Below are 23,231 nucleotides of genomic sequence, written 5' to 3' on the forward strand. Positions count from 1 at the left end.
AGATGGCAGCAAAGTCAGTTCATATCAGATAAGATTATTCTGCAAGTAGACCTCATTCGAATCTAAGGGATTGCTTTTCTAGGTATAGAAGAATCCTACCTTTTATTCTCACTGGGCAATTAAAGTTGCTTGTGCTTTGATAAAAAATTATCAATAAAATTACATGGCCAAAAGAAAACATTAACAACTTGAGAATAAGCCTTTCATAGCAAATTGAAAATAAATTAAGATAATTCTTTTTAACCTTTACAGCCTTTAGGTAGGATGATAATTTTAACCTGTGTTAACTATTGTCTGGAATCTGTTTGGAAATGCAATGCTTCAACCTAGTTTCCACTACTTCTTTTTTAATTATAGTATTCTAGAAAAATTTTCATAATTACAGTGAAAACTAATCTTTATTCAGTTTTGCTAGAATGTAATATAATTGTGTTAGAACAAAATATTAAAATGTCATTTACAAATAAATATTTTGAATAGACAACTCAATCCAAGGACAGTTTGGTTTTCATCACAGTTGAAGTATTTAATGACAAAAATCACGGTTTCCAGTAGTGACTCAAGAGAGCGGGTCCCACTTTTTTTTTTTCACCCAGGATGGCACAAAATTTCTACATCTTTGAGAACTTTCAAGGAATTGGTTACAATATATACTAGCAAGTATTACAATTCTGGCAAATCATAGCAAAACCTACCTACCTTTAAGACCAATTTTTAGAGAGCACATTTTTGTTAATATTTCACATAATGCACAACTTTTGCTAGACACAAAAGTAGCCTTTTAAGACAGTTTGCAGTACAGCAGTCAAGTCTAACAATACATTATTTTTATTCTGTTCAGAACTTTAAAAAGATAAAGAAACTATTAATATTGTTACAATTTACAAGTACATTCTTTCATATGAAACATTAACCTGAATCATAGTATATGTTATGTACATGACTATCTAATAATACTAGGTTGTATACACTACAAGCTAAGTTCCAGAAGGAAACTGCAATGCTATAAGATTTACGTTTGGATAAACATTTATACACCTTGATTTTTTTCTAAAAACTACCAAATCTTGTACTTTAATGAACAGCAAGAACGAAGTAAACAGACAAACCACTTCTCCTTAATTCAAGAACACCAAGTTACTTAGAATTCTCATAGTAAATGATGGTTGGATTAAAGTCCTGAGTTATGATAAAAAACAATATACTTAACCGGACGATACAAAAAAATAAAAAATGATGAAGAACTGTCAGTGGGACTAAAGCAATGTTTTAGTACAAACAGTCTGGAACTTAGCCGAGCAACTGTGACCTTGTCCTGTCCAGCGGATATTCATGTAAACACTTGAAAATCTATGCCTTTTCCTTTGAATTTAGACAGCTAATTCTTTTCAAGTTTATCTGACCAGGGTTCTAGACATTTCTTCTAATTATTTGCAAGCTTAGAAGACCAGCTAGATGGCAGCAGTTCCAAACCTACTCGTTTCTTCTCTCAAGACTTGTGAGGTTAGCAGCAGAATACAGGTAAAAAAAGACTAGAAAATATGATGACAGAAGTTAGCTATGTGGTCAAAAATGTACTCCCTGACTGATTTCTAACGAATCTTTTTTTTTTTTGTTTAATAGCCTTACATTTTGTACCTAGCAGAAGTTTAATTTCTTATGAGACATTGTTTTCCTGGTTAATTTGCAGAAATACCCATAATCATTACAACAGTGTTCAGACATTTCCAGGGCATTAATTACACATAACTCAGAGTGTTCAAAACTTGTGTCGTTCTAGATTTGGTAACTGTTGGAGCTGGTGCTAAACAGATCTAAACGATCATATGGTACTACACAGATGACCCATTCTCTCAATTCCCAGTGTGAAATTAAATAAAAAGCTTCATATAAAGCCATTTAAATTACAGGGAAAAAAACCCCAGATGTAAAATTTGAATGCAATCAGCTAAGTTTGAATGAGAATATTTTCCTAAAGTCAAGCATCTTTTTACAAAATGGGTATTTCCAAGAGATTTTCAGTTATTTCAGCTTGCAGTAACTAAAATATTCTCAATTACTACGGTAGCTTTTATCTCTCTTATAAGCACTACTCTGAGGATTTCAGACTGTTACAAGTGTCCTTAATAATGCAAAAATCTTATTCTACAATGAATACAGTACATTCATTCAATGCCAGCTTTTCTGGTAAGACGAGGACAAAAACGAAGAGCAGGCATTTTCAGAAGATGAAGGCTGTACCTTCTGCCAGGATTTCTTTTCTAGCTTACCGGTTTAAAAAAAGAAAAAGCAGCATCTTTTTTTCCTTTTTTTTTTTTTCCATTCTCAAAGCATATTAGAACATTCTAAAAATTTTAAGAAAACAGCTATGAAGGAAAAGGGTAACCTACTTATTTTTGTAAGAGAATACTGTGCATATATTGCATATAGTGAATACAGAACGAAGTAGTCACCCTTCTAGTGACAGCATACTGAAAGCTGAGACTCAATCTAGAAGTAGATTCTAATGTACCAAGACATGCTTTTTGAAAGCCTCTATATTGAAAATCAGAAAACTAACTAACACAAATGTAATTCTAATCAGACAAATCTCTGAATTGTTCAAAAAAAGCTCTTACTGTAGAATTTATGAAAAACAGTTGTCTTGAAAATAGTGCATTCTCATTTTCCCAGGCCTTTGCATTCTCCTCTTCATAGGCCTTTAGCCACAGAATCACAGGTAAAAAGAAATGTTATTTGATAACAGATTGCTAAATTCTAGATTGTGTTTGAGGCACAGCTATGTGCGTATAGATGTAAAACTCACTTTTTCCTCTATTTTGAAACCTCAAGCATACATTCTTTAGGTTTCAGTATACTATTCAAATGACCAAACTGGAAGGGAAAATAGGAATATGTAAAATGCTGATATGAATGAAATTCAGATATGCACTTCTGAATGCTGGTGCACATGCAAAACTTCCTACATTGGGTAGAAGAAACAAGTTTTTCTGTTTCCCAGGACAAAGCAGTCTATTCTCCACTATAGCTACAACCCCAGGTGCTTAATTCCAACATTCACATTCTGCTGATGCTACATAAAATGAAGAAAATTATACCTCTTCTTTGGATTTTATTTTCATGAGCATGTTCACAATCAGTTCAGTAATTTTGTACAACCAGGGAAGAATATTACTATTTTAATCCTGATCAGCTTGTCATTTGGTCCAGTTCCACTGCTTTCACTCCTGTAACAACTGAAATACAGGTAGAAAGTACTGCAGGACTGTGTAGTAATATTACAAAAGAGGAAAAAAAGTAAGTCAGAAAGGCAGAAATGCAACACTTCTTCCTGCACAGAAACTGAAAGAACGCATCTCCACTGAACTGGAAGGAAAAAGAACACAGAAGACTGGATCTCCTGTAAAAGTTGCTGAATGTAGCCTTTTCAGTTTCTCTTGGGAAGATTTCAGCTTTGGGCAGTATCTCAGCATTTGTGCTTCATGGCAAGCTGAAAAAGACAGAAAAAATTAATTAAAGAAATATCACATGTAATGATAGCTATATCAAGCTAATGTGTCCAGTCTGATTGAGAAGAGTTTGTAAACTAAATTCTTCAAAAGATGTCTGAAATGCCTAACTCCTCTGCAAACAGATAGGCAGTCATTCCCTTTACTGTGACGCATAAGCAAAGCTGCTGTGCTGAGGAGGCAGGATTTATCTGCTTTCAGACAGCTGTGTTTCCCAGTGTTCCATTATTTTTCTATCTGTGAGGAAGGCTAGAGCAAGACACCAGAAACAAAGACATGCTTAAAAGAATGGTAATTTTGACCTAAGGATCTTGATTGTTAACTACAATCAGAAATTCTATGCAAGTAATTGAAAACACCTATTCAGGAGGTGCCACTACATAATGATGAAAAACAAAGAACTGATTGCCTTTCTACCTCTGTGATTACCTAGTATTTCCATTTCAAATAATTAAAAAAATGGACTTAATTTGGGAATGAGAGGAAGAAGGAAGATGAAGTGAGTTAAATCCTGTATAAAATCTGTAGACAAACTGACTTTGCAAAGCAAGTAGAGAGCTTAGGTGTAGGTTCCATGTAACAAAAAATTGCTATCTGTAGATAATAGCATGCTAACAAAGCTGAATGAGTGAACCCTCTAGGGAGTTACCTAGAAAACCGAACTGGTAGAGGAAGTTAAAATGCCCTCATTTGCTGTTTCAACCGGTGAAATGCTAAAAAAATTACTCCGATGCCATGCATCTTCCACCAGTCTCCATTATGTGTTTTGTATCTTAAAATAACCTGTCATATAGCTGAAGTAGAATCATGGAATTATACCATCACTCAGCTTGGGAAAGACCTCTACGATCAGTGAGTCCAATTATTAACCTAACACTTCCAAGTCCACCACTAAACCATCTCTCTAAGTGCCATCTACGTGGGTTTTAAACACCTCCAAGGATGGTGACCGTCACCTCCCTAGACAGCCTGTTACACTGTTTGACAACCCTTTTGCTCAAGAAATGTTTCCTAATATCCAATCTAAACCTCCCCTGGAACAACTTGAGGCCATTTCCTCTTGTCCTGTCATTCGGGAGAACATACTAACCCCCACCTCGTCACAATCTCCTTTTGGGTAGCTGTAGGGAACAACAAGGTCTCCTCTGAGCCTCCATTTCTCCAGACTAAACAACCCCAGCTCCCTCAGCTGCTCCTTGTGCTCCAGATTCTTCACCAGTTTCATTGCCCTTTTCTGAACACACTCCAGCACATTAATGTCTTTCTTGTCATGAGGGGCCCAAAGCCGAATGCAGGATTCAGGGTGTGGCCTCACTAGGACTGAGTAGAGAGAGACAATCACTGCCCTGGTCCTGCTGGCCACACTGTTTCACATACAGGCCAGGATGACATTGGCTCTTTTGGCCACCTGGGCGCACTGTTGGCTCATGTCCAGCCAGCTGTCAACCAGCACCCCCAGATCCTTTTCTGCCAGGCAGCTTTCCAGCCACTCTTGCCCAGGCCTGTAGCGCTGTAGGGGATCATTGTGACCCAAGTGCAGGACCCAGAACTGTGCCTTATTGAATCTCATACTGCTGGCCTTGGCCCATGAATTCTGCCTGTCCAGATCCCTCTGCATTTCCTTTCTACCCTCCAGCAGATCAACACTCTTGCTCAGTTTAGTGTCATCTGCAAACCGACAGAGGGTGAACTCCATTCCCTCATCCAAATTGTTGATAATTATATTAAACAGAACTGGTCCCAATACTGAGCCTGGGGGACGCCACTAGTGACCAGCTGCCAGCTGGATTTAACTCCATTCACCACCACTCTCTGAGCCTGGCCATCCAGATAGTTTTTAACCCAGTGCACCCATTCAAGCCATGGGAATCGAGTTTCTCCAGGAGAATGTGTCAAAGGCTTTACTAAAGCCCAGGAAGACAACATCCACAGCCTTTCCCTCATCCACTAAGCATGCTGCCTTGTCATAGATGGAGATCAGGTTGGTCAAGCAGGACCTGCCTTTCATGAACCAGCCTTTCATGAAGCCTGTTCCCCCAGTTGTCCCACATGTGTGGCACGGTGTGTGATGATATGCTCTATAACCTTTCCCTGGCCTCCAGGTCTACAGGACAGACTTGTAGTTCCTCAGACCCTCCTTCAGACTCTTCTTGAAGATGAGTCTCACATACAGTTTTTGCAGAGTTTTATTTCTAATTATGGTACAGTACAATCTTTCCAAGATGGTATTTTTATTACAATATAGCATCCTTTAATTCTGAGATTTTTAAAATAAGATTTTACTAACAAAATCAATTGAAAAAAGATTGTTTCTCAGCATGTCTCCATCTGTTGATGTTCTGCATATGTGGAAGACGAAAGGGCACACACAAATAAAACCTATTCAAATTTCAATCAAGATTCATAGCAGCCCAAATATCAGAAGCATTTTCAATGAAGCAGCACTCTATACTTTACTCTAAAGCAGCAAACCCTTTGCCTCCTTTCCTAAAAGAGTGGTACCAGCTATTTACAGCTGGTTTGATAAGTTGGCATAGTTATCATCACTGCAGGGAGGTGGGGGCATGAGGAAAGGTCTTAGATGTAAGAGTTCAACAGCAGGTTTGTACCGTACCATACTCTAAATGGAACACAAAGTAGAGGATTATCCCAGGAAATACTAAAATAAGTTGCTTTGTGAAATTTTAAAGACTACATAAGACAGAGACTTGTACAGAACTGCAAGATACCAATCCAGGAATTTTAGTGTTAATGCAGTAGGCCAAGAATGTTTTGACACAAGCAGGATAAAGCCTGATGACTGTGCTAAGCAGCAAAACTATCAAACTTGCATGCTGCAAGAGTTGCTCATGTTCAGAAAACTTTTACCTTTTTTAAAAAGCATTGAAAGTATGCTGTGAATGTGCTGTACAGCCACCAAATGGAACGTTGAGGATGCCTAGAAGTTCTGGCACAAACATGGAAGCTCGGCATGTTTTTTCATTTGCATAAAGTACTATCAACATCTTCCGTCAAAAGTAGGAAATGTACATCCATTCCCCAGAGAACAATTCCTTAAAATCCTCATAAATAAGATATCCATACATAAAAAAATACATTTTCAGAAACAGGTAGTCATAGACCTCTATTGCTTATCAAAGGGGATTAGCAACAATTTCACTGCTGCACAAAATATGAGGAATATGTACTGCTGCACAAAATATGAGGAATAGTACCAAACAGTAGTGGGAAGATGGATTTGAAATATGCCTCAGGAAGGTGAAGACAGGTAGTTTCAATTCAAGTGGAAATGCAGCAAATCTCATATCTAGGCACAAAGGAACATATTAACTAGAAATTTGCCAGGTGAGAAACTGTCAAGGAAAACAGCAAGCTGTTTGTAAACAGTGACTGAATGAATTCTTTCTCTTCTCAAAACAGTGTGTGACTCTAACCTACTGAGAATCTTATCCTGACAAAATCTTACCTTATGTGCAGTTTCTGCAAACTGCTGAGCACTGTTTTTCAGCTCCTCTGTCTTTTCTTCTGCACGACCTAGCCTTTCACCACGCTCATTCAAGGCCTGGCTTGCCTTCTGTACTGCACTTGTCACACTGTCTGCTGCGGAATGGAGTATGCTGTTTCCTGCAACATCAAAAGAAATCATCAGAGAACTCAAGTATATATATGCTTGCATTAAATACAATTAATTTAATAATGTTCTAGAGATGATGTGCCATCTGCTAACTTACAATCTAGCTGCATTTTGGATAATGGGATAAATTGCTGTTTTCTCACTCAAACTGCATTAGTAGTAAATTATAAACAAGTACCACAAAGCAACATAATACCTAGGGAATATATGGAAAAAGTTGACATAACTTAGGTATGCATTATCTTTTAAGCCTTAAGCTCACACATCAGGAAGCTATTCTACTAGATCAATGAAATTGTTCACAAGTGCACACAGCTTCTTCACAACACAGATTAACTTCCTTTGGAAGTTGCACTGTTTCTCTAGAGAATATGAGTGACACTGCAGGACTTGTCTGTATGAAATCAATATTTTTTTTCCATATTGTAATTATTTTAATAATATTTCATTTACAAGTTAACCCCAGACACTACCACTACTGTTATTTTATGCTGTTCTAACCTATCTACCTTTAGCCCATGGACCATTGGCCATGTTTCCTATGACAACATACTTTACTTAAATGTTTGTATTTCAAGGCCCATCAAGGTTCAATATCTTCTAAATTAAACTTTAGTTTTACCATTTAAATTAACTTTGCAGTTTCTCTGTTTTGTCTTCTACTGCTACACAGTGTAGCAGTTTTTTCAAGTTTTCAACAAAACTGCATTTCTCCTCCACATTTATCCTTTCAGTACAAACCGAAAACTCCGTAGAAAAAGTTACATGTTATTAGTATGAACTGGTACACATTAAAATACATGTAGGACAAAAAAAATAAAATTAAGTTACTGTGCCTTATCCTTTAATCTTTCCAGTGAAAGGACTAGTGAAAATTAAGCTTTTCACAATATAGTAGCTACCTGGTGTCTTTCAGAAGCTTTAAAACTTAATCTAATTTACAAGGAATTTGTTACCTGGAAATTTGTTGTCTAGACATACAGAAAGGCACTCCAAGAGCCAGAAACTCAATACAGATAACAGTATTAAACACTAGATACATTGTTGCTGTCAGTTTTCTAAACAGCTTTAAATATTGTAATAGCACAGAGCCTTTAGAATCACAGAATCATCAAGGTTGGAAGAGACCTTCAAGATCATCAAGTCCAATCATCAGACCAGCACTACCACTGTAACTCCTAAACCACGTCACTCATCGCCAGATCCAGACACCTTTTGAACACCTCCAGGGATGGTGACTTCACCACCTCCCTGGGCAACCTATTCCAATGCCTGACTACCCTAACAGTGAAAACATTTTTTCTAATATCTAATCTGAATCTCCTCTGTCTCACTTAAGGTAATTTCCTTTGGTCCTCTCACCATAGGCACGGCACCTCCTTTCAGGAGGTTTGTTCAACTTCCTTGCCAGCCTGGCAGTAAAAGAAGCAGAAAAGGCCTTAGCTCTGTGTAAGCCCTGTTTAGCAATAACAAAAACATTTCTACATTATCAACTCTATGTTCAGCATAAATCCAAAACACAGCTCCATAGTAGCCACCGTGAAGAAAATTACCTCTATCCCAGCCAAAACCAGCACACAGTTTCATTAGAAAAAAGAAGAACAAAAGACCCATTCAGACCCATTTTACAAATAATAATCCTTTCCTTAGAAACAGCAAACAAACAATGAATAGTGAAACTGAAGGTTGCCCTAAGTAGCCTGTGGAATAACAGTACAAGCTGCACATGCAGGAATTCCTGAGATAAAGAAAATTGCCTTAAAACTTTATTAAACTAAAACACAACCAGTATTAAACTATGCAGGTGAGGGAGGGACTCAAGAACCTACACACAGTGACTCACAGATGATGAGTCAATCTGAAAAATACCAATAAAAAAGCACCCTGACTTCGTATATACCAATACTGTCACTTTTTCCACATCAGCAATTAAAAATAATGGATGTATAGGATGTGGAGCAGCTATAGGTTTGGAGTTTTTTTCTACTGTTGCATGGAACAAAGAGGCTGGATTTAACAAAGGAATATAACAGCTGGCATTAATGTTGAGGAGATTAATATCTAACAATACTGCGAGCTGGAACTTTGCAGAAACAGAAATTAATCTTTTCAAGTGGTCTGTCTTCAGACACTGAGGAGTTTGATAATAAAACTAAACAACTTAATATACTGTTCACTTTCTTACTTTAAAATTTTTCAGTCAATTGCTATTTTGTTCGTAATTTGGTTGCTTAAAGGCAGGTTTTTTAGGAGATTACTTTGGCTTCTGTTCAGGCAGCTTTTCTAATAAACACATGTTCTGGGCAACACTGCACTAGAAATAGTTTCCCTTTTTTGGTGGTGTGATCTAACGGCTTTAGCCTCTTGTACAGTGTTAGTTTTCCAGGATAAGATTTTTCAAAGCTCCCAACACTGAATTAACTCTGTTGTTGCTTTACAAGACCAAAAAGCTTTTACTGAATTCAAAAGAAGAAGGCTACATGGAGAGCCTTAAAAAACTAAGCATTTTTCTAAGTCTTAAAATGTGCTGGGAAGTAGAATTTAACACATTTCTGATCTTCTGTCAACGTCAATAGGAAACAGAACAAAAATATTCTCTATACTCCTGAAAATATTTGTGGATTTGTGGCTAAAGATTGGTATCTATTTCTTCACACTACTTTCAGCAGAGAAGAAGAAACTTGAAAGTATGGCACAATGATAGTAATTGTTTTTCTCTCTAGTTAATACAACACTGTGTTCTCCAAAGGTAAGATATGCTGTATTTTCCTATGGGCAGTGACTTGCTATTCTGAGACTGTTCTGAAGAACTGCTTTTGGACAATCTTTTCCAGTGAAATGTCCATAAAACAATAAAAAAAAAAATCCATTCTAATCTATGAGCAAGACAGAAACCCACATATCAGTAGTCCATGGAATTTCATCAGTGTATTTCTAGAGCATGTGTAGGTGGTTGCTGGTATGACTGACTATGCCTCATCCTTATATTAGTATCACTGCAAGAATAGCAACACTTTTACTGTATGTATTAGACAATCATTCCTATGAATAAATCATCTACAACCCGCAAAACTTTTAAGCTGTTTTTCAGGAGGTAACTACTGTGATTCAAAATATCCTGAGAACTTTATGTTCATGGAATTTTTATGCATTTTAGTAAAGCTTTCAATACTGTCTCTCACGGTATCCTTCTGGACAAAATGTCCAGCACACAGCCGGATAAACACATCATGCAATGGATGAGCAACTGGCTCACAAGTTGGGTGCAAAGAGTAATAGTGAACGGGGTAACATCAGGCTAGTGATCTATCACTAGTGGGGTTCCTCAGGGCTCCATTTTCAATGTCTTCATAAATGACTTTGATGCAGGACTTGAATGTATACTAAGTAAGTTTGCAGATGGTATTAAATTGGGAGAAGCTGTTGATTCACTTGAAAGCAGAGAGGCCCTGCAGAAAGACCTAGCCATCACCAACCATATGTTTAACAAAAACAAGTGCTGGATTCTGCATCTGGGGTGGGGAAACTGTGGATGTATGTGCAGCCTGGGGAACAAGATGTGCAGAGAAGCATTGTGGAAAGGTCCTGGTCAATGTCAAGTTAAATCTGAGCCAGTGGTGCCCTGGAGGGCCAACCATGTCCTGGGAGCATCAGGCAAAGCATCACCAGCCAGTCGAGGGAGGGGACTGTCCCACTTTGCTCAGCACTGGGGCGGCCTCACCTTCAATATTGTGTGCAGTTTTGGGAACCATAATATAAGAAAGACATTAGGCTATTAGAGAAAGGAGGGCAACGAAGATGAAGGGCCTTGAGGGGAAGCCATATGAGAAGTGGCTGAGGTAATTTGGTCTGTTCAGCCTCCAGGAGACTGAGGGGAGATCTCATTGCAGTCTACAACTTCCTCGTAAGGGGAAGCAAAGGGGCAGGCACTGATCTCTTCTTTGCGGTGATCAGTGACAGAATAGCATGAAGCTGTTATCAGAGATTTAGGTTGGATATTAGAAAAAGGTGGTTCACCCAGAGGGTGGCTGGGCACTGGAACAGGCTTCCCAGGGAAGTAGTAACAGCACCAAGCCTGACAGAGTTCAGGAAGCTTTTGTACAACACTCTCAGGCAGTTGGTGTGACTCTAGGGGATGGTCCTATGCAGGGCCAGGAGCTGGACTTTGATGATCCTTGTGGGTCTGCTTCCAACTCAGGATATTCTACAATTCTAGCTGCATCAGAGTGTCCTAGTTATACAGGCCAGTTTATGTGGGTATAACCAAAACTGTGTATTCCACACCCTTTATGTAGTTTCTGATGGACTGTTAATAAATGGATTGTTTGCAGCAGCTGCCCAGGGCACACCTGACACCTCGGGCTACAAGCTGGGCAGGGGAGTGTTTCATTGTCTTCACACCAATGACTCAGCTGTGATAAATCCTCTCCAGGGGGGAATTAGCACCTTCACACCCAGCCTGAGGGGTCATCTCTGCTAATGGGCCATACTGGACTGGCATAATAGGCAAATGCAATGTCCTAGACCATCAAAGACTCCAAAAATATCCCATAGAGTTAAACCACCCATTGTGAAACTCCCTGCCCTGGGGGAGGTACTGGGCATTCCCACCTGAACCTGAGTATATATAATCTTGGAGTTTTGGGAGTTCTGGTACCACTCATTGGATCCAGAGGAGGACCAGAACTCAACAGGACTGCGACTGCCACTCTCGACAAGACTGCAATCGTTACTTTAATAGAACTGTGGCTATCATCTGCACCAACAGGTTTCCTTTTCCTTTGCCTCCAGGGGGACCACATGGTGCTCAGCACAGGGGCCAATGAACACTGTTCTGTTTTTGTCCCAAGGTGTGGAGTTATACATCTGTCTTCGGTGATTAAAACCAGTTTTTCTCTGTATCACTGTATTTATTATAGTCTTTTTAGTAAATTGTAACTCTGACTTGAATCTCTCTTGAGCTGGGTTTTTTCTCCTGTCAGTTTACTTTTAAAGCACACAGAGGGTCTTTCATCCCATGAAATCAGGTGACATTGCTTTAGGACTTTTATACACTGTGAAAAGTACACACTTTAGCCACCATACCTAATACCTGAAAGATATAGGAGTACTATAATCAGTGAAGCATGCAAAGAAACTAATTGGTCTCTAGAGATATCATTACTTAGATTGCATGATTTGTTTTATCACACATTCATAAAAGGTTCATCGCATTCTCTATTAGCCATATGAAATATATTTCAGTTCAATGCAGGGATGTACCTGTACATTAACGAAAAGACTCTACAGTGACTGATTTTTTTAATTGTACATGCATTAATAAAATATTTAGCAGCTACCTACTTCTGAGAAGGAAATAAACGAATTAGCTTTGATAATTAAGAAGCTCCATCTATGACCTGTTTTTTTTTTTTTTTTTAATTTTTGGAAATTAAATGCATAGAACTGGATCTGTGTCACTGAATAAACGTTAAAAGCTTTATGACAATCAGTTTAAGTTCATTAATAAAACCATCTACATCACAAGGTATTATTCTATCTGCCTACACAAACTATTTACTCTTGGATATACTGGTGTCAGTAAAAATTTAACAGAAGTTTGGTTGTAAATACAAAGAATGGCGTTTTTCTCATTCTCATTCTGTGTTTTGTTAATTGCCTGTGCACTCATCACTTAAGAACCAAAAGCACCAAACAATTAAAATATCAATTGAAAACTAAAAGACTCTAGGGAGAAGACAAAGGTGTGGAAAATTAAGAATAAACATATCCTTGTGAAAGAAGGAAGTATTGAGATGCTTTTTCTAATTGGGAAAGCGGTCTGAAGAAGGGAAAAAGTTAAATAGTATAGCACTATTTATCTTCCCAAGTTACTTTAAAACATTGAAAAAAACAGTTTAAATTGACAAATCTGAAAAAAAAAAGAACTAAAAAGGGAAGAGACAAACATAAATTCTGGATTTCCTGATAAATAATAGTGGAAAAAACCCTAAAACTGTATGTCTAATTACAGGTAGAAATTAATTTTACTTTCTAGGTTAGCTCACCAGTTTTCAAAAATGGAGGTGACCAATACAGAATATAGCTTCAAAAGGGAATTTTGAAAACAAATCACATTTTTAATTTCCATCTAAAATTAATGATACTTTCAACTTATATAATAGACCGGGTTCAGTTAAAACAATTTTGTAACCCTTCATACCAATGATTATTACTAGATTCCATACAAATATATAAAATTTGATTAAATTATACATAAAATTACAAAATAAAAATGCAGTTTACTAATACTTTGATCTTGTGTTTTCAGATTCTAAATCTCTTACCAGCAAGTTACACAAGAATGGGAAAAATTCTTAGGACAAAGAATTTCAGGTCAAGCATTTCTGTGATTTTTAAAAAGAATATATCTATTTTCATAAGAACTTCAGAAATTTACTAAGGTTAAGTTTTTCCCTGAAATAATCAGGCTGGTAAACAGCATGGCTGTGGTATTGACTTAAAAGGAACACCAATAGTATGGCTAATATTGGACTTTCATCACCATTACCCCTGACGTCTACTCACTGTGTTGTTCACCTATCCATTATGTATTTCCCCAGCTTTGCTGTGACAGTGCTAGAGGAGACTGTGTTGGACCTATTGCTGAAGTCAAGGAAAAGGATATCTGCTACTCTCCCTTCATCCACCAAGCCAGTCACTGCACCACACAGGACAAGCTGGTCAAATCCAATTTGCCTTTAACAAATCTCTGGTGCCAGCCCTCCTTGCCCTCTGTGTGTCTAGAAGGGTTTTTCACAGGGATTTGTTCAATAGCTTTACAAAGGTAAAAAATGTATTCCAAGTTAACTAGCAACTGAGGTTTTCAGCACAGAATTATTTCCTCATTCAAATAACTTTACCAAACCTTCTCTATGGATGCAAACAGAATTCAAACTCATGAAAACCTCACTTAATCTTCAGTCCTATCTACAATATGATTATTCATGTTGGATGTTGTCTTAGTTGTCAATGTCAAGAATTAATTTAAAATTCCAGGCTTGATATAAATTACTAGTCATTTTCATGTCTTGAAATGGTTTGGGTTGTTGTTTGTAGGGTTTTTTTCCTTTGGGGGGCGAATGGGGCTGTTTTTCTTGTTTGGGTTTTGGGGTTTTTTTCCCCCCTCTTTTTGAAATTATAAACTTTTTTTTTTTCAACTACATCCTGGTTTTCATAAAAGGTTTTGAAAACCACCTCCATCACCCAGGACTGTGTTTATGTCTGAATGTTTGTTCTGACAGGAATTCAACTGCCTAGAAATGGAATTTTTTTTTTGCCCCAAGGAAAAGGGTAAAGAGGAAATTAAAAGTTTCACTAATCTGAAAGTTACTTCTAAACCGTCAAGGTTCAGGTGACTCCCAAATATTAGGTATATTCAGCAATCAAAATAATACATTTTGTTAGAAGAAAGAATTATGCCACAAAACAAAAGAAAATTAACAGCTACTCATTACTGCAACACTGGAAGACAGGAAGGCAAATCTCTTCCACTGCTAAAATTGTCATGAAAACTGCTCACAACAAGGAACATCTGTGTCTGGAATGATCCCTCAGAAACACTGCAATAATAATAAAGGACTAAGTGAACTCTAGGCATCTAACTTGGGAAGCTTAAGTATTTCAAACTCAGCATATTTCGACTGGTGAAGTTCCAACTGATGGTGGCACTTCACACATTCACAAGTTGCCTCTCCTTGTTGAGCACATTTGTTTTGTTAAAATCATCATTACCAGAGAACTACAGTTCCTAGACTAAAACAAGCCCAAGGCTTTCCATCACTTCTGTAACATAAGAGCTGATTCTAAAGATCCACAGGACAAACACGTTCTTCCCCTCCTTCTTCATCCCTCTCATCACCTTGCCAACTGAATGTTAGCCATGCTTTCACATGCTTTGGTGCTATGCTGACAGCCTCATTTAAGAGCTCTTTTGAATAAAAGAAGGCCTGCTAAAAAGATCCAAACAGAAAAAAGATTTCTGACCTCTCAAACAACCATGTGAAAGCCTTATTAAACAGCTCAAGATAATAAGTAGAAGATTACAAAACCAGTACTTCTGTGATTGTAATCCTATAAGATAATACCCTCTTACAATTTAATGAATTCCCATATCATATGAATGGAATGTTCTCTAGATAATTTCAATATTTAAATTATCATCCAGAAAGGATGACTAAATGATCTGAAAGACTGAACATTCATTAAAAGTAGAATCTTTACTGGATTTATTAATTTAGTTATAACTTTGAATACTTGAACCTGATCATCAACTTCTCAATTTATCTTTTGAGGATAACTTCCCAAAAATTTGAACCATAAAATCTAGAAGTCTCCTAGCTCAGCCTGGACAGAAGGATTTCAGTGGACTTTCACCTTCTTTGAAAGTAAACAAAATGCTTCTATAGGTCTTTGCACCTGAATCTGTAAAGTTTATGGCCTTCAAAAGAAGCATTAGTTACCAAGTCTGGTAACTGCTATGATACAGGTGGTATATATTCTGCACTTAATTTTGCTTTTACCAATCATGCAACATTAAGAGTGGCTGTACTCTCAAGTGACAGATCAATGGTTCCACCTTTGTAAAAATCTGATTCTGCGCAGGAAAGTAACGCATGTTTCAGAGTAAGAAGTGATATAAAATTACAACTGCACTAGTTTCCTCTGTATTGATAGTAGGCAATTTCTTCTAATGCAACTGGATCTTTTAATATCCATTAATACCAATAGTGACCAAGAACAGCTGTAAATATAAAAATGCAGGTAAATATTGCATATTATTTTGATGCAGAAAGACTTCTAGATTAAAAATTCATCTAATCTGATATTTTGTCCAAAGCACATAAGACAGAAAAAAAGAAAAAAAACCAGTAGATTATAATCACTCTTTAAATCTCAGATTTGGCTCCATACTTTTCAGCCTTCCTGATTTGCAACATCTGAAACAAAGCCTATAATAATCATTCTAGTAATATAGAATATTTTATCCTGCAGCATGTTCTAATATAACAGTTTGTCACTTCATTGCTTCTGAATGTTATTTACATCTGCATACATTTATTTCTATATATCTGCAATCTTGTACTTTTAAGGCCAAAAAAAGGCAAATTTATCATACCTCACTCTCATATGAAGAAAAAGTATATTTTATTACTGCTATGAGTTAAGTAATACCTATACCCTGGGAGTTAAACAGATGCTTCCAAGTTATTTCTAACAATAACAAACAATACCTTGTGAATCATAACATTATACTTTTAAAAAGGTCCTACCAATTACAGAGCATGTAGGAGGCAAAACAATAAATCTAATTGTTCAGCACCTTCATCAGCAAGCAACAAAACCAGATAAGCCTTATTGACAACAGAGACCAGTTTCTTCCTGTGCTCTCATTAGCCATGTCAGCTCCTTAGATTTACATAGTACATTTTAAGTGGGGAAAAAAATAAAAATCAGTCTAGTGGGTAACAGCTCACTTTTTGTTTTAGCCTTGGGTTTGTCCTATTTACCATAAAGAAAGAAAGCTAAAAAAGAAAGCTACACGCTCTTTCTGTATTGACTAACTGAAAAATGTATCTATATTTCATATTCCTGCAGCCTATGCAGCCATGCCAGATGTGGACAGCTAGTTATCCAGGTCTTGCAAATAATAGTCACAGCTGCACTCAGAAGAGGCTGCAAAGTCCACCTGAGGACTTGAGTAAATGCTCTGATTTCAAGACTGTTATAACTAGATTATGGATAGTATTCTACTTACTAGCAGAATTACGCTTGACTCGTCTGCATGAGCATTTTCACAACTTTGTGAAAATGTTCTAAATAAGAAACTGATGGAATAAAATTTCTCCACTTTTGCATCACTACCACGGATGAACCATGTAGAGCAATCATAGGTGCTCAAGAACCAAATAACTTTGAGCTGAAGTTCACTGAAGGAGAGTCAGCTGTGGTCCCGAAACGGGGATAAGGGAAGTCTGAAAGATACTACTGACCTTAATTCATCAGGAATGGAAGGATATGCTACTAAAAACCTGTCTAGGTCAGACTAGCAATGACTTTCCTAAATGGCAGCCCTGAGTCAACACCCGGGAGAACTTTACCCTCTGTGCTTTCCTGCCCAAATCTACAGCCAGCTTTAAAACATTATTTTAGCACTAGCCCTTTAAAGAAGGAAAGAGGGAAGAAGAAAATGAAGAAAGAATAGTGTTTATACAGGTGTGCAAATGAAGGATATGTACTGGTAATGAAGACAAACTTCTAAAAGAATGAAGAGATGAGACAAATGCCACTACAAAATCTGTTCATAGCCTGATAGCAGCACAGGATCCATCAGAATTAGCCAGGATAACTGGTCTTTCAGTAGCTTTGATCAGCTTCTAACCTTAAATAATGGGAAAGTTAAGTGATCTTGGGAATTATCATTTCAGACTTGATTCCTCCCTGGGAATCAGCACAATGTGTCCATACCAAGCCTCTTCTCTCAAGATGTTTTACAGCTGCACAGATGCAATGCAATAAAGTCTACAGCAAGTTAAGGTAATGTAGATACAATCTGGTTTGTGTTTTATGAGTGAGTTTAAATACTGTGAAGAGAAAGACAGAAAATCAATAAACTATCTACTTAGAAAATTACTATCATGCCACAGTGGGCATTCTGAAACAATCCTTTTATAAGTACAGCAAAAAATCCAACACTGGTGTACGACATCATCAAGACTACATACTGTGTTCTATTTCTTAGTATTTTATATTACACAATAATGCTAATACATGAATATCAAAATATCAATTCATTGCAACTAAATTTTTATGGATTATTTTTCAAATGGCTAAGTAGCCTGGAAGAAATTTTTTCTCTTTATCTGCTACTTAGACTGACAGTCTACAATTTTGTATTTTAAATTCACCTCTTCTGTGTTAGAAATCTAAACAGTTTAGAAACCTGGAAAGGTCAGCCATATTCAAAGGTAGGTTGAATTGTGAAAACATAAGTCAGGAGTAAAACAAGTTTTTCTTAGTTTTGTTTGCCCCTCTACTATTGAAAGGAGGCAGTTTGAGTGGTTTTTCCCACTGAGTTTTTAAAACCACTACAGTTCAGAAGACCGAAAATGTCAACACTAATGAAATTTCTGCTATTTATGACAGACTACAACATATTAAGTTTAGAATGATATTTGTAATGGAAACAATGCTGGACAACAAGTATAAGATAATTCATATTTTCTATTTACTTCATTCAGATGTATAGTAATGTCATTGCCTTATGACTTTGATAAGGACTGATAATGAAAACAACATATAGAGGACTTTTATCCAAAAGATCAAGAAGTGATTTATTAGACAGGTCAAGTCCTATCCTTTCTGACAGACACTGGAAAGAATAAAAATTAAAAAGATAACAAAAAGATAACTCTGAAAAAAATGTCCAGCAATTCATTAAGCACCAGATACTCGTGAGCAATGCAATTCAAATGAGCTAGTGGCTGTGTGAATTACAAACAAGATGAGGTCAAATTGCTGGAGAACTGTCATTAAGAAAAACCTGTTATTTAATGCTTCATTTGAGTTTTCTTGTCTCACGCAGCCTAAGAATTTATGCCAAATTTATTCACAAGGGTCTAAGAAGCTCAGAAATATTGCGAATGGATCTGGATTCACACAAGTGTGTTCCACAGGGGTATTTTGAATAGTTATTACTATTGATGCACCACTGGTATTCACTTTCCAGACTGGGAAAAATGTTGCATTAAATGAAGTAACAGTGAACTAAACAGGAAACATAAGTAATACTGGGTTGCAGGAACAGAAAAGGAGGATTTTAGTTTTTGAAACAGCTGGGCATTCAGGTGGTGAATTTTCCCTTTTAGATATTTCACTTGCTATCATCCAAGGATGTTTTTTCTTTTTTTCCTTTTTTAAAAGAAACAGAGAATCAATTCTGCTTTACATTTCTAATAGTTCTGAGGTCATTATGAAGATGGACAATCACCTTTCCTCATCAGAAATCAACTAGATCAAAGAAAGTTTGATACAGGACGAAGAACTCTGGCTGGTCTTGCATGGTTACACACAAAGGTGACCAGAAGATAACTTTCACCAATCAATTAATGCACAGCAGCACAAAACAGAACTAGCATCCATCTCATTTTAAGCAAGAACTGATGAATTCCAAAATGCTGTAAAATATATATTTGAAACCAAACCTATGTTTTATCCATACAGAAACATATCTGTATATGTATAAAAATATTGAGTATGTGTAAATCAGACTTATACTTTCAAAATCTATTAAAAACACTGAACTAATTAAGCTAGGCAAGGTGAAATAGTAGAAGATACCTCAGTAAAACAAATCAGGGTAAAACTGGTAGTAAATAGCTTTGCCACCATGATCATAAATTACAGTCAAGACAAATTTCACCTCTAGGTAAGAAGTACCTCAGTAAGTCCTTGAGGTGGGGTTACAGGACTAACAAAGTGAATATGTCATAACTCAGGTGTGCTTAGACCAATCAATCAGTAAAGAAGGGAAACATTAACTTTTCCTCAGCTTACTTATCAGCAACTTTATAGAAGCACAGTAAGTATCAGCTACCTGCAGTGAACATTTGAAACATGTTGCAAAGTTATTATCGATATCATCATTAGTTTATGAGTCCAAGCAGTTGCAGTTCATCTTAACGACAGTAACTTTACAGCTGGAGGATGTGATCTCTAGCATTCATTCACTGTAAAGCAACATGGGACTCGGGCAAGTTTTCCTTGCCATAGGTATCACTGTGACACTGTGCTGCCTCCTGGAATCAGACTCATAGCATGAATGACATGTAGAAACTGACTTCTCTATTAAGTTTATTTTTACAGGTAGTTCACTTTCATCCACAAAAGCACTTTTTCAAGCAGAACTGTAATGCACCAAACCTGACAGTGCAGTAACTTTCAAGCCACAATTAACAATACATTCAGTTTAAATGCAATTTGCTAGGAAAAAAATTACCATGGCAGAAACACAGTGAAAACACACAAATGTATGGCTCAAAGGTGCTGGAATGCACTACAAATAGGACAGCAGTTCAGTAGAACTGCATTATAAACCAACTGTATTTTATTTACAGAGGAGAGAAGTAAATAGAATCACCACAAGGGAGCAGACTAGGGGTCTGGCTGGCTGCATGTATTAACACCTTCTCAAAGGGACTGCAACAGGCAGACTAGAGTTAACTACAGGAAGTCATCCTCTAAGCCTCAATAATTACTAGTTTGTTTGTTTATCAGAAGGACAAGAGAATAACAGATTACTTCGAATCTTTACTCATTAAAAAAATTATTATAGTCATATATTTAGAAAGCTAATATTTTAAGTTTTGCTTTTTTTTTTTTTTTACATAAGCAACACACTGAAGCAAGGATTTTCATACAATAAGGGTTTATTGTCTTTAAAAAAAAAATGTTATCTATAGCTTTTCAAGCCAACTATATTCACATACTTTGGTTTCTTCTAGGCTTCAACATCACTATATGGTATTAACATTCCTGCCTTCCTGCCTCCAAACCACAGTATTGAAGTTTAAAGTTTAGTCAAAATTACTGAAATTAGAAATTAATAAATAATGACTGGAGAATATATATCACAAGGGTTATGAGCCGAATGGACAGGTCATAAATGTCTTTCAGAAAAACTTTTCTTCTCCCGTTAATGTTCCTAAATACTGGCATTGATGCCAGGACAGGATATTACTGTATACTGCATATTGGCTATAAATTAAGGAAATATCTAATTAGGATCAATTTCATATTACCATAACCTCTACTTGCTTTCCAAACTGAGGAATTTACTTAAACCTGAAAACTTTAAATTCTAATCTAATACATTTGTAAATTAACGCTAACTTAGGTAATATTTTCAATAATAATATTTATACTTAATGAAAGTCTGACCAACCAGGAACTTTCAAAATCAGTAATTACAACAAAGCACAGAACTCCAATTTGGCTCTGTAAACATCAAAATCAAACAACTTGATGCAAAAAAAAAAAATTCCCACTACTATGGCAAACAGCAACATTCTGCATCTTGACAGTAATGCCTCACTTAGACCTTCATTCTTCAGAACAGGCAAGCAAATATGTTGCTTAATGCTTTCTACATTATCTTGTCTCAGTTGCACACATCAAAAAAGGAACCAACCTTTACAAAGTCCCTTCTCATTTTATGTACCCCTACAGATTTTACAAGAACATAATGTACTTTTTTTCTTACAAGATTCCAATTTTAGAAAGTTAATTTAGAGCTCTGATTATATGCAATATGTCTATGGAAAAAGCATTTAACTATTGTCATCCATTGTGATCTTAACACATGGCTTTTATGCTTAAGATAACTAAAAGGCTTTTATGCTTAAGATAACTAAAATATAACCAGTTAAATAAAAAAATAAATTGCAAAGCAGAATAATCTTGACATGAATATGCAGGGCACAAAAGCAAGCATCTGAAATAGTCTTTAGCAGCAGAAAATTAATTTCTAATATTCAACCTCTAGACTGACAAAACCTTTTTTTTTTGGTCAAATTCATTTGCATCAGAATTAATTTACAAGTGAAAGTCTGTAAGAATAGTATGTTCAATAATACACTTTTTTCAATGTCTATCAGGTAAGAACTGAAATGAACAACCAACTACCAGGTATTCGACAGGACAGAGGGGAGCAATTGTCTTTCTTCCCATCCAAACTCATAGAATCACAGAATGGCCTGGGTTGGAAGGGACATTAAGGATCATCTAGTTTCAACTCCCCTGCCACAAAGAGCAATGCCGCCCACTAGATCAGGATGCTCAGAGCAATTTCTAATGGAATTTTTTGTTCATCTCCTTTAGTCAGTCATTAATCTTGCTCAGTACGGTAAACACCACTGTATGCTTACCAGGTCTCATATGTAGTAAGCCAAAATGAGTCAACACTGTATGGGAAAAGTACTCATTACCATTCTTGCACTGGCAATACATTCTTGGAGGAAAAAAGAATGTTCCATTAATAACTCCTGCTAACTGTCCTATAGAAAAGGTTACAGAGGCAAAGATGTCATCAAAGAACATTTTGATTAATTCAGCAGAACAACTATTAAAAACCAAAGCATATAGGTAGGACAAAGCTTAAAAGCAAATGCATTTCTAATATGTATCTAAAGGTGGCAGTAACTGTTTGTTCTTTATTATAGGCCCAGAATTAATCTTTGAAGAGCTTCAAATGCTGTATCTCAAGGTTCTATCCAGAATTGAGAGTCAAATCCATCCTCAATGCCAGCTGAATGTTATGTCAAAAATCAAGTTGTTCTAATGAACACAGCCTCTAAAGTGACAGAACTTCTGTACACCGGCCATCTCCAACTTTGCTTTTTATATTACTGACATAAAAGCAGCACAACCTGATTAACATGGCCACCAAACAACAACATAACACAAAGATACTCCAAATTAGACATATTCCAGTATCAGAATCTATATGTTAAAAAGATACAAAAGAGGAAATTATTTTCTACCTCAGTCAAAAAAGCCCTCTAGCCCCAAATGCCTTTCTTTCCTCTGTAATATAACATCCATAATGCACATAAACTATGGAGAGAGCTCACCTAAATTCTAAACAAAAGACAAGCTTGAAATATTTGTACAAGACATTAGTGGGAGGAATCTTACTTGACTTAAAGTGAAGTTGTTCTTTGTTCTCAGAATTAGCACCCACGCCTTCAATTGGTTCTCATTATTGCTGTAATTACTGATGTCTTAATCAAGTTACAGAAAACAGTCTAGCCTATTTAACTTTGCAGACATTATCCTTACAAGATACTCAAATGAAAATAAGGCAAAAAATGATTTTGAAGAAGAATAATCAGGGGCAGGACTGGCCCTCTCGTCCATAGGGGGAAGTGTGTGTGTGTGCGTGAGGAGGTAAAAGGAGGAAGGCCATGAAGAAGATCTGCAGTTCCACAGGAACACCCTTATTTACTTCCAGCTAAGCACTTCCTGCAGAAATGGGAGCAGCATGAATTTCA

The 23,231-nt window shown here is 36.6% G+C and overlaps 1 protein-coding gene across 4 annotated transcripts in view; it reads right to left on the reverse strand.

Annotated features, from left to right (window-relative positions):
• Positions 1-500: 500 nt before the first annotated feature.
• STXBP6 (syntaxin binding protein 6) overlaps positions 501-23,231 on the reverse strand; it is a 104,459-nt gene continuing 81,728 nt past the window's right edge. For all 4 annotated transcript variants that reach the window (XM_064658517.1, XM_064658514.1, XM_064658516.1 and 1 more), the window contains 2 exons: positions 6,976-7,133; positions 501-3,490 (listed from right to left, as the gene is read on the reverse strand). In XM_064658517.1, coding sequence (XP_064514587.1) covers positions 3,467-3,490; positions 6,976-7,133 — 182 coding nt within the window. In that variant the 3' untranslated portion in view covers positions 501-3,466. The remainder of the gene's footprint in view (positions 3,491-6,975; positions 7,134-23,231) is intronic.

This window comes from Pseudopipra pipra, chromosome 6 (genome assembly GCF_036250125.1).
Source record: "Pseudopipra pipra isolate bDixPip1 chromosome 6, bDixPip1.hap1, whole genome shotgun sequence".
In the NCBI taxonomy this organism is placed as follows: domain Eukaryota; kingdom Metazoa; phylum Chordata; class Aves; order Passeriformes; family Pipridae; genus Pseudopipra; species Pseudopipra pipra.